At 42.6% G+C, this 12,406-nt stretch overlaps 1 protein-coding gene across 1 annotated transcript in view; it reads right to left on the minus strand.

The window, feature by feature from the left end:
• The window catches only part of LOC111955465 (sodium/hydrogen exchanger 3-like), a 63,195-nt gene that overhangs the window by 17,456 nt on the left and 33,333 nt on the right, over window positions 1–12,406 (minus strand). Inside the window, 3 exon segments of the mRNA XM_070436249.1 lie at window positions 5,305–5,456; window positions 5,749–5,878; window positions 6,035–6,105. Coding sequence (XP_070292350.1) covers window positions 5,305–5,456; window positions 5,749–5,878; window positions 6,035–6,105 — 353 coding nt within the window.

Genomic DNA, 12,406 nt, shown 5'->3' on the forward strand with positions numbered 1-12,406 from the left:
CCCAAATGCCCAGAAAACAGAAGAATCGTGTTCGGTCAGTTTCGTGTGTAGGCGTACTTTTAAGGCCACTTTTTGTTTCATTGTTCTGTAAAATGTTTACTGTCGCCTACAAGTTAAAGACAACAGGCATCTGTAAAACAATGGTTTGTCGAATGCGAAGTGCTCGTTCCTTCGTATGCGTGTTTCTGAGGGGAAACAAAGGCCGTTTGGGAAGCCCGGGGTAGTTAGGGATTCGAGATTAACAGCTCGCACCGCCCAAGACATAAAACGTTCAAAAAGGGCACAATAACGACAAGACCTCTATATCAGTGGCCAGCAGAGATCAACACAAAGGAATGCAGCTGAGACGGCAGCACACAAGGCAATTCCTCCCTAGACAGGAAGTCGTCCTTCCCTATCTTGTTGCCTCAATTTCACCCACCTGTTAGTCTACATCTCAAAGCTTCTCTAATCGCAGGAGCAACCGAACAGTGAGATGGCCAGTATACGGGAGCGTCAGATCTGTTTGAACCAAGTGAGTAGAGAATCCGCTGGACACGTGATGGAAGATATAAAAATTGACGTGGATGTACAGTAGTTCGGACTTCTGAAGTCCTCTTTGTTTTTGAGCAGTTGCTCTTGAAGATCCATTAGTTCCAGACAGATTAGACCATTAATAGACCATCTACACCAATGTCATCTTAAAAATGCTAGGTCGGGACACTGGCCTCTCAAGTATTTTTCCATATTACCCATGCCTTGATTCATCTGAACTATCAAGATATTAAACGGCTTGAATTAGTTCCTCGAGATCCCCCTATTTACCTCATTTGTGCACTGTATTCTGTAGCCGGATCATGCCCTTACATATCTCTATTGATTCATCCATCCTGTATAATTCCATGCGTCACCCTGGTTGATGACTAAAATTAAGTCTTCTTTGTTTTTGCTGATATAATTTTACCGGGTCTCCAAGATAGCATATGCTGTCATTCATTGAGAACTTACTACCTTTCAAGATGATAAGTTAAACTGTAAGAATACTTAATTGTTTAACGTATTTTTAGTTTTCTTGACCTGAATATCAATAACCAAGTGTTTGCCCCATTTTAATAATTCTCATTGCTGGTAATAAGTGGTGCACTCAACTCCCATATTTATCTGTATGAGCTCTGAGAGACAGTATATACATCAGTGCAGTTTCCCCGGAAAAGTGATTCCAGACCACTCTGACTTTTTCAGTATTTTGCTTACGTTCTACAGCGTTATATTCTTTTAAATGATCTTTGTTTAATAGTAAGCTAGACATAGTTACTGAGCATTGCTTTCTCAAAATTGTGCTATCCTGTTAAAAGTTTTGTGAGAGCTGTCTTTACGCGGCCACGAAGCCAATATTTTCGTCTTTGTGCGTTCTTCTTCACCACCACTAGTCGAATCGTCGGGTGAGACCATATTTCAGATAAATCTCCAGTGAGTGCTGGTACAACCGTGATATATATTTGAAGCTAGACTACCTCACTGTGCTATCATCGCTGTAATCCTGTAAAAGGTCCCCATCGTACGAATTCTTGCTGTAATAGAGGGCCTGTTATCACGCTTCGCTTTTTCCACTTGAACTGGTAAGTCCCGTCAGATACTTCCTTCGTTGTTGTTAGACGGCTTGAGTTCAAGTGATGTTGATTTTCCTGCAGCCAGCTCCTGGGACATAAGGGCCCTCCACCTGCCTCCCTGTAGGCTGTCTCCGTTCATATTGTGGTAAATCCAGAGTCGCCTACCTTTATGGTTTGTGTTGTCTGACAAACTTTGCATGGATTGATTGGAGACGTGTGTGCACGCAGTCCGTGGAGTGGAACAGGGGACCTCCTTTAGGGTCGAGCAGCGGCCCTTTAGTTTGTGTCAGGGCCCCTGTGTTGAGCGATCATTGAATGGTTAGCGTGATTGTTTCCTACCATCTACCCACCTCGGGCAGGCCCGTCAGGAAGTCCATGGAAATCAAGTTGCACGGCCGGGGGTTCAGACCGGGCCCCCGATGCACTTGATGGATGAGCTTGGAGGTCAGTCTTGTACTCTGGTAGTTGGAAGGCTGAGCCTATAGTCATATGAACAGCAGTTCTATAATGGCCTATTCCTCCTTGTCCAGATTGGGATAGGACAGTGTATTGCAGTGCAATGGCATTTTAGCCTTATTTTATTTATTTATTTTACCGTTATTTTTACCAGTAAGTGTTACTGAAGGAACACGTTCTCATTTGCGTGCGGTAAGTCACGACGACTTTGGGAAATAGTTACAGGGGAGAGGAGTTTGGCAAGTGAATCGAAGCGGCCATAGATTATAATACTTACTTTACGACGTGAGCGAACCGTCTAAGTGACTGTGATGTTATAAGATCCCTTGTCAAGTTTCGCATCCGTGATGACACACCATTCACTGTAAATATATTACTAGATAATGGCTTACCACCCACAGCACAGTGCTGACAGCTCTGCTGTGATAGAAAGCGCACAATAGAGCGAAAAAATGTGTGGCTTGGCTCGCCTGTAGACCCTCACTAACATTTTACGTTGATATGCACCAAACTCTGTAAGTCGCATCCTGGTAACAATGGCTTTGCATACGTTCATGTGGACTCGTTTGGTAGCTATGAGCGTTTGGCGTTTAAGGCAAATAATTCACAAGTGGTGGCCTTCATTAGAGGTCTTGCTTAAATCGTAAGCTGTCGAGTTACATGGTAAGACTACCGTACGTGATTCAATGACTGTCCCTTTAATAATAACTAGTGCTCTCATAACAATCTCCTTCTATAAGCCTTGATCAGAAGGAGTCTTAGCTTTCGGCACTTGCGCTGTAATGAATAGTCACTTTAAGTTCCTAGTCCAGTTGCCGTCTTGTAAGCCTACTGAGGAAGACGACATATCAAGTCTGGGCACATTTCTTAGATAGCTCGTAATGCTCGTAGGTCCACAGACTAGACTGCGTGCGATAGTTGTGGAAGAAGATATGAACCGTATTGGACGCCGGATCATGTACTGTAACAGACACGTTACACAGCCAAGCCTTGTCTATCGGCTCAATGTCTGTCTGGGATGATCATCTGTTAGCCGTCAGGTCTCTTATGGCGGATGCTTTAACGAACTTACGGTGACCCAGAACGAACTCAGTCTTGCTGGATATACGAGGCTATTTCAGTCTCGAATATAGCTCCGGCGAACAACTCGATGAGAGTCGCCCTAGTTTACCGCGTTATGTTAATCCCATGATATGTCTAGTAGACGCCCTCAGCCACGTACGTCTTCGAATTGTCGCTTAGTCTACGTCCCTGAAGCGCGCTCTGATATTGCGATCCAACATTCGTCTCCATGTACTCAAACGTTGCTGAAGCTGTTCTGATTGCCCTTCGACCGCAACCACGGTAACAACTCAAACGTCACTGGGTCTAGTATGTCAGACCCCAGGTATTCCCAGACTCAACCTTCCATGGTGGCGTCGCGCTGATTAGATATCTGAGCGGGGCAAATTCCTGCCACTACACTTCCGAGTAATAGCGTTTCTTGTATAGGTAGATTTTAAGTACGCGACTTGGGGCACTAAATCACGCCCCGTATAGCATACTATGCGCTGATGAGGCGTCACTGGTCACACGATGGGATCCCGCTGGTACATAGCTGACATCAGATCGTCAATCTCCTGAAAGCTACCCCCCGGAAACAATGTCCATGAGTTCGCAAATGGGGAATCTAAAACCAGGTCTTCGAAAGCAATGCATTTTCCGTAAGATGGGTTTTCTAAACAATCTTCGTTTTCGCATTTTTACTCTGTAACATGTCATAATGGCCAGTCTGTAGGTATGATGTCACGTAGCATTGGAATCGAAGGTTGCGCGGAAAGAGTCACATTGCAGTTTTAATTATCGAATCTCGGTAGCGGCAGCGGCGTTTTAAAGTATTCAGGGGCGTGAAATGCAACAATCATGTGAAAAAGCTTTGGCCTACATCCTTGTCTAGCCAGTGACTGGGGTCTATAATCTCACTTTATTCCTCATGGCACTGTAATTCATACGTGTTCGACAGTCAATGTTTTGCAAGAAACCTGAGATACTATAGGTCTGCAAAAACACGTGCCGAAGCGTAAAAACTACGTGACAAGTACCTTGTTTGTCCGTTAGTTGTATACTCGCATGTCTCAATAGCTACATTACCTTATATAAGCCGGATATATAGTCCAGTGGTTTTTAGCTTTGTTTATCAACCTATGAGTATAAGTTACTCAGTAGTAAACTTTAAATACTACAGGTCCATTGTTATGCAACCACTATAGGGAAAAAACTTCACAGTTTAACGTAAGATACCGACGCCAGAGGGTATTAACGCTATTCAGTGCAAATGACTATTCGCGGTATACATATAGTAATTTTTGCTTATGGGGGTGTTTGGAGCCACCCAGCCAAAAGGTTCCATACAAAGAGACTCATCCACTAGGCTCCTATTAAGAATCTGTATAGAATCTTCTCGGGCTGGTAACTAGTTTTCCATCAAACTGTCCCGCAACATCATTTCCATCCTATCTTATAATGTAGGGATTTTACTAAACTGACGACTCGCAACTGGCAAGGGTGCGTTTGCTCTCTTCACCAAGCAGACTGGCTCCCAGACTGTTAGACACATCAGGCACTTTTCACCTGTTCGGCTAGCTATAACTATAGACACCATTGGGCGCCTTGCGTAGGGTGTTTGTCTCCCACACCAGCGATCCGGCTTGGCCTCCCTGTCCCGCCGTTCGCTACATTGGTGCCAAATATGGGATGTTGACTATGGGACCATTGGAACACACCATGCTTGTGTTTTCCKAAGGTGATGCCGCTGTGACAGATCATACGCTCAGTTCTGTATTGCACTCTTGCTAGACTAATACAGACGTCTACCTTCCGTATTGARACAATACGACAAGGGAAACCACGCTCCAGCAGGTTGCTCTGAGGGATTGACTTAAAACATGCAAAATGGGTAAGTAAGCTGCACGCAATGTCAGTTTCACCATTCGTGCCTGTACTTTGCCCCAGGGTTGTCCTAGGTTACTTCAACCTAAACCTGTTTTTGTTGGCCATGTCAAATGTCCTTCCGTTCAATGAAGTTTCTAAGTGAGAATTGCCAGAACAATCTGAGATACCARAAACATTTCYGCCTTCCCAAGTTAGTGATGCATGTGTTTAGACATGCATAAGGCTGCGTCCCTAATGGCACCCTATTCCCTATAGAGCATTACTTTTGACCTGAGCCCTATGGAATAGTTTGCCATTGAGATGTGGACTGTCAGGCAATGTTGCTTACAAGATGGAGGAGACTGGAACATGATCCGATCCCATATTTTCTGTCATGATGTAAGGCATCATCTCTGAGAAGTTGGCACCAAACTTCTTATAGAAATCCACATCAATCTTGGTTTCTTTCCGAATGAACGCCAATGAGCCTCTGCGTTCACCCTATGATGATGGGATAAAAATACTTAATCAAATCAAAGTTTATTAGTCACGTACACAGATTAGCAGATGGTAGCAGTGAAATGCTTCTGTTACTAGCTCTTAACAGTTTTAGTAACTCCAGCATTTTTCTGCACCTGCTGTAACATCTGCTATAAAAAAGAAACAAAAATAGTATATTTTTTGTAATGTTAATGTAAATCAGTGATCCTGCTGGTTAATCTATTGTGTAACATCGTAATTACAGTAGTATTAAGTTGTCAGGGCTTTCTCCAACCTTGTGAGTCACTCTTACCTCTTTCACATAGCTCATGGCATCCTTGAGGTTGAGTTTGTGGAAGATGTTGAATATGTGGTCACAAGACTTCCTGGCAGAGGGCGTCATCAAGAGCCAGTACAACCACCTCTCCTCAAAGTTATTCCACCTTAGAAGGATACGAGAAGAGAGTAAAAACAAAGAAATGTAGTGTTACATTTCATCTTTGAAGGTATGGTATGTAATAAATACATTTAAATAATACTCATAATATGATAAATAATAACGTATTGAAATTGATAATATGATGTTAGTGTCTACATACTTGTCCCTCATGTAGTTATGTCCTATTTGTCCAGAAATATCCTCTATGGCGACAAGAATGTGGTCAAAGGTCTGAAAAAATAAAAAGGAATGGTGATCCATGGATTTATTTTGTCAAGGTTATATTTAGCTTGACCATTTTCAACACTGTTAGATGAGCTGGTTGATGTTTTACAAAAGAGGGGTTTAGCAACTGACACTCAGCCCTTGATAAACACCCTTAATCTTCCATACGCCCACCGTACTTAAGTAGTTTTTGTTGGGTATCTGTACTTTACTTTACTATTTATATTTTTGACAACTTTTACTTTTACTCCGCTACATTCCTAAAGAAATTAATGTACTTTTTACTCCTTACATTTTCCCTGACACACAAAAGTACTCGTTACATTTAGAATGCTCAAGCAGGACAAAATTATGGCACCTATCAATGTAACACGTTGTCATCCCTACGGCCTCTGATCTGGCGGACTCACAAAACACAACTACTGTGTTTGTAAATGATCTAAGATCAGGTGTTACCCATTTCTGGAGCCTTGTGACAGACCCAGAGTATCCACTTCTGAAGCAGTGTGTGYAAAAGTGACATTTTTTGTCAGCACTTTTTCATGTGAAGCAACATTTTCAACAATGAACATTGTGAAACAAAAACAGAGAAACAGACTGACCAATGCACACCTGGACTGCCTCACAAGGATAGTAACAAGACTATACATTTAGAATGAATTCAGTCAAAAAGGGACATTTTCGCTCATCCAACTACTAAGTTAACCCTTAATATGGGTCTTATACATGTGATGAAGCCTATTTGATGTGTGTATGTATAAACAGTGGTTCTTCCTTTAAAAGTTGTGCCATACTGCAGCAYAGCTTGCGTGAAGCCCCAAATTCTATGGCACGTTATTTACAGTTGAAGTAGGAAGTTTACATACACCTTAGCCAAATACATTTAAACTCAGTTTTTCACAATTCTTGACATTTAATGCTAGTAAAAATTCCCTGTCTTAGGTCAGTTAGGATAACCACTTTATTTTAAGAATGTGAAATGTCAGAATAATAGTTGAGAGTTGGTGGTTGAAGATATCCCTGTTGTGGTGCGGGGGCTGTGCTTTGGCAAAGTGGGTGGGGTTATATCCTTCCTGTTTGGCCCTGTCCGGGGGTATCATCGGATGGGGCCACAGTGTCTCCTGACCCCTCCTGTCTCAGCCTCCAGTATTTATGCTGCAGTAGTTTATGTGTCGGGGGGCTAGGGTCAGTTTGTTATATCTGGAGTACTTCTCCTGTCTTATCCGGTGTCCTGTGTGAATTTAAGTATGCTCTCTCTAATTCTCTCCTTCTCTCTTTCTTTCTCTCTCGGAGGACCTGAGCCCTAGGACCATGCGTCAGGACTACCGGGCATGATGACTCCTTGCTGTCCCCAGTCCACCTGGCCTTGCTGCTGTTCCAGTTCCAACTGTTCTGCCTGCGGCTATGGAACCCTGACCTGTCCACCGGACGTGCTACCTGTCCCAGACCTGCTGTTTTCAACTCTCTAGAGACCGCAGGAGCGGTAGAGATACTCTTAATGATCGGCTATGAAAAGCCAACTGACATTTACTCCTGAGGTGCTGACTTGCTACACCCTCAATAACCTATGTGATTATTATTATTTGACCATGCTGTTTATTTATGAACATTTGAACATCTTGGCCATGTTCTGTTATTATCTCCACCCGGCACAGCCAGAGGAGGACTGGCCACCCCTCATAGCCTGGTTCCTCTCTAGGTTTCTTCCTAGGTTTTGGACTTTCTAGGGAGTTTTTCCTAGCCACCGTGCTTCTACACCTGCATTGCTTGCTGTTTGGGGTTTTAGGCTGGGTTTCTGTACAGCACTTCGAGATATTAGCTGATGTACGAAGGGCTATATAAATAAATTTGATTTGATTTGAGAGTGATTTATTTCAGCTTTTATTTCTTCATCACATTCCCAGTGGGTCAGAAGTTTACATACACTGAATTAGTATTTGGTAGCATTGCCTTTAAATTATTTAACTTTGGACAAACGTTTCGGGTAGCCTTCCACAAGCTTCCCACAATAAGTTGGGTGAATTTTCGGCCCATTCCTCCTGACAGGGCTGGTGTAACTGAGTCAGGTTTGTAGGCCTCCATGCTTGCACACGCTTTTTCAGTTCTGCCCACAAATGTTCTGTGGTATTGAGGTCAGGACTTTGTGATGGCCACTCCAATACCTTGACTTTGTTGTCTTTAAGCCATTTTGCCACAACTTTGGAACTATGCTTGGGGTCATTGTCCATTTGGAAGACCCATTTGTGCCCAAGCTTTAACTTCCTGACTGATGTCTTGAGATGTTGCTTCAATATATCCACGTCATTTTCCTCCCTCGTGATGCCATCTATTTTGTGAAGTGCACCAGTCCCTCCTACAGCAAAGCACCCCCACAGCATGATGCTGCCACCCCCGTGCTTCACGGTTGGGATGTTGTTCTTCGACTTGCAAGCCGCCCCCTTTTTCCTCCAAACATAATTATGGCTAAACAGTTTTATTTTTGTGTCATCAGACCAGAGGACATTTCTCCAAAAAGTATGATCTTTGTCCCCATGTGCAGTTGCAAACTGTAGTCTGGCTTTTTTATGGTGGCTTTGGAGCAGTGGCTTCTTCCTTGCTGAGCGGCCTTTCAGGTTATGTCGATATAGGACTCGTTTTACTGTGGATATAGATACTTTTGCACCCGTTTCCTCCAGCATCTTCACAAGGTCCTTTGCTGTTGTTCTGGGATTTATTTGCACTTTTCGCACCAAAGTAGGTTCATCTCTAGGAGAGAGAGAACTCATCTCCTTCCTGAGTAGTATGATGGCTGCGTGGTTCCATGGTGTTTGTACTTGCGTACTATTGTTTGTACAGATGAATGTGTTACCTTCAGGCATTTGGAAATTGCTCCCAAGGATGAACCAGACTTTGGGAGGTCTAAAAAAAAAAAATCTGAGGTCTTGGCTGATTTCTTTACATTTTCCCATGATGTCAAGCAAGGAGGCACTGAGTTTGAAGGTAGGCCTTAAAATACATCCATAGGTACACCTCCAATTGACTCAAATGTTGTCAATTAGGCTAACAGAAGCTTCTAAAGCCATAACAATTTTCTGGAATTTTCCAAGCTGTTTAAAGTCAACATAAGTGTATGTAAACTTCTGACCCACTGGAACTGTGATACAGTGAATTAYAAGTGAAATAATCTGTCTGTAAACAATTGTTGGAAAAATGACTTGTCATACACAAAGTAGATGTCCTAACCGACTTGCCAAAACTATAGTTTGTTTACAAGAATTTGTGGAGTGGTTGAAAAACGAGTTTTAATGACTCCAACCTAAGTGTATGTAAACTTCCGACTTCAGGTGTAAGTGTCAGCTATTGTTGCCATTAATAGTAGTTAGTGCTAGTTTGCCCACCAGAGGGCATCTTTTAGAAGCTAATTATTGAAGTGACATGGAGCTGTAGGCCTAAGAGTCAAAGGGAGCCTTGCCTCCCGAGTGGCGCAGTGGTCTAAGGCACTGCATAGCAGTTGCTAGCTGTGCCCCTAGAGATCCTGGTTCGAGTCCAGGCTCTGTCGCAGCCGGCCMCAACCGGGAGTCCCATGGGGCGTCGAACAATTGGCCCAGCGTCGTCCGGGTTTGGGGAGGATTTGGCCGACAGGGATGTCCTTGTCCCATCGCGCTCTAGCGACTCCTGTGGCAGGCCGGGCGCATGCACGTTAACACGGTCACCAGTTGTATGGTGTTTCTTCCTACACATTGGTGTGGCTGGCTTCTGGGTTAAGCGGGCATTGTGTCACGAAGTAGTGCGGCTTGGTTGGGTTGTGTTTCGGAGGACACATTGCTCTCGACCTTCGCCTCTCCCGAGTCCATACAGGAGTTGCAGTGATGAGATAAGACTAACTACCAATTGGGGAGGAAAATGGGGTAAAAAGTTTTTAGGAATATAAGGAATATATGGGATAGATTTTTAGAAATGAAGCTTAATTCATTTGATGAATATTATGGTTTTATGTGCCAGAGAAGAGAGACTCTCAGACTGAAAACACCTCCATTAATTTACAAAAAGATAGTCAATTTGTGCCACAGTTTAGACTACCGATAGATCAGCCTTCTAACTCCCCCTTGTGATAGTGTGGTATGTCTTCACTGAACAGACTGGCGTATTATAATTTGTCGCCGGTTTACTATATTTCTTATTTGTTGCAGGGAATTAACCATGAAACCACTGGTCAACTGGCTAAAAGTGAAGAGGGCAGCAGTGACAGAAACGTACACTAGCTGAAAAAATACAGAATAGGGTAACTATTTGGTCAGAAGTCTTTGTTGTTCATCAACCCAAAGAATCAGACAACATCCTCTCTAATAAATACCCAAAGTAAAGTGTTTACTTTTTGTAAACTGTAACTACACCACCTTTTTTATACACAAGGGGAGGTCCTCGGGACAAGTCAATCACAGGTCTGTCAAATGAATGACAAGGTATATTAAGAGGAGAACACACAAATAAATTAGCAGCAGGGCAAGATTCCATGCAGCTTTGAAGCACGATGTATGCAATACTCTTGTAGCTAGTAAGTCGTGATGAAAAACTCTTTGTAAGCTAGTACAGTCTGAGGAAAACTCGAGCTAGTACAGGTATGAAAACTCTTTGTAAGCTAGTACAGTCGTGATGAAAACTCTTTGTAAGCTATACAGTCGTGATGAAAAACTCTTTGTAAGCTAGTACAGTCGTGATGAAATACTCTTGTAAGCTGTCAGTCGTGATGAAAACTCTTTGTAAGCTACTATAGTCGTGATGAAAACTCTTTGTAAGCTAGTACAGTCGTGATGAAAAAACTCTTTGGAGATAGACACATGTAATATTCTTGTAGTGTAATAAACACACTGGTGATAATTGGCATGTATGCACACTGCTTTTGAATTAAATAGCTCCCTCTTAAGAACAGCCAGCCCAGAAGGTCTCTAGGGAAGTGGTGACACAACATACAAACAAACATTTATATGACAAAGAAATTGTACTAATCTGCCCACCAAGGCAACCCCAATCATTTGCCTGGATACCAGATCATTTGCCAGGGCAGACCACACAGAAAAACCTAAAATCTACCGGGACACAAATGAACTCAACAGTAAGAATAGCACGCGCTCCAAAAACTCTGAAAATAAAAACATAATCATAACCCTGGCTCATTACACCATAGCAGTATCAAACATTTTATATTTTAGTAGCCCTTTCCTGCAGTCAAATGACCTCGTGGCCTCATGGGTGGAATGTGATTTAAATAATTTCATTAATAAACATTTTGTGTAATATTGCAGTCTTTTGTGATGTATATTATCAATTAAATTGTGATGTAAACTCAAAATTGAAACATTTCAACTTTTTTTAAGCCCATAACCATGTGTGTGAGGTGTATACTTTGGATTCAAAGTCATTTGTTTAAGACTACCAAGAACACTCTGTGACCCTGATTTAGCCCACTGCAGTAAAAGGTTAAATAACAGCCTTATTAAATAGACTTGATTCACATTACAATGTTAAAAGTGAATACATTCAAATGAATGAGCTATACCTGTCTCCCAGCTCATACACTCACTACCCATCTTCCAAGCCGCTTCTCCAAATTAAGAAAAAGTGAGGGAATGTGAAATGGGAGTGGGTTGTCTCGCTTTCTCTACCAATCTCTGCTGGCACAACCCACAGCCCATGGGTATGTTTTTCCCTAGATAAAACAGTCACAAAGTCAAAATTGGCTATATTGTGGCGTTAGCGGACCCACTCCTTAGCTAGCTGACAAACTAGAAGAACGAGGAGACTGTAGCTGAAGTTGACCGGTCAACCAGGTATTAATGTCCTCAAAATACAGACTAAAAGAGGGTTAGAAGGGTTGCCCAAAACAAATGCATCTGGCTGTCAAATAACTCAGAGGAGATGTTATTGTGTCCCATTCAGCTTCTCAGACACCCTCAACCCCCAAAACTAGTGGCCTATCAGCTATCTGAACTAGGGCAACTCCTCCCCATAATTCCCATGAGCCCTCCACATGACTTTTGGTATTTTTGGCATTTGGATTTTATGATGGCGCTAGAGCAGTGTTTACTCACTTTTTGTAAGGGGCCACTTTGGGTTGAGACAGTCATTCAGAGGGCCGCACAGATCTTTAATTGTTGTACTTTTTCTTCCAATATTATCAATTATCAATTGTGAGCAAATTCAGAGCAATCGAGCACATGCAATTGATTTGATGTACAGCACATCACAAATAGAGTGGTTCTTCCTTTAAAAGTCACGAGCTTATGTCACGATTGTTAGTGGTAGATGGTGGCATTCTTGGTTTATTGTA

This window comes from Salvelinus sp. IW2-2015, linkage group LG31 (genome assembly GCF_002910315.2).
Source record: "Salvelinus sp. IW2-2015 linkage group LG31, ASM291031v2, whole genome shotgun sequence".
In the NCBI taxonomy this organism is placed as follows: domain Eukaryota; kingdom Metazoa; phylum Chordata; class Actinopteri; order Salmoniformes; family Salmonidae; genus Salvelinus; species Salvelinus sp. IW2-2015.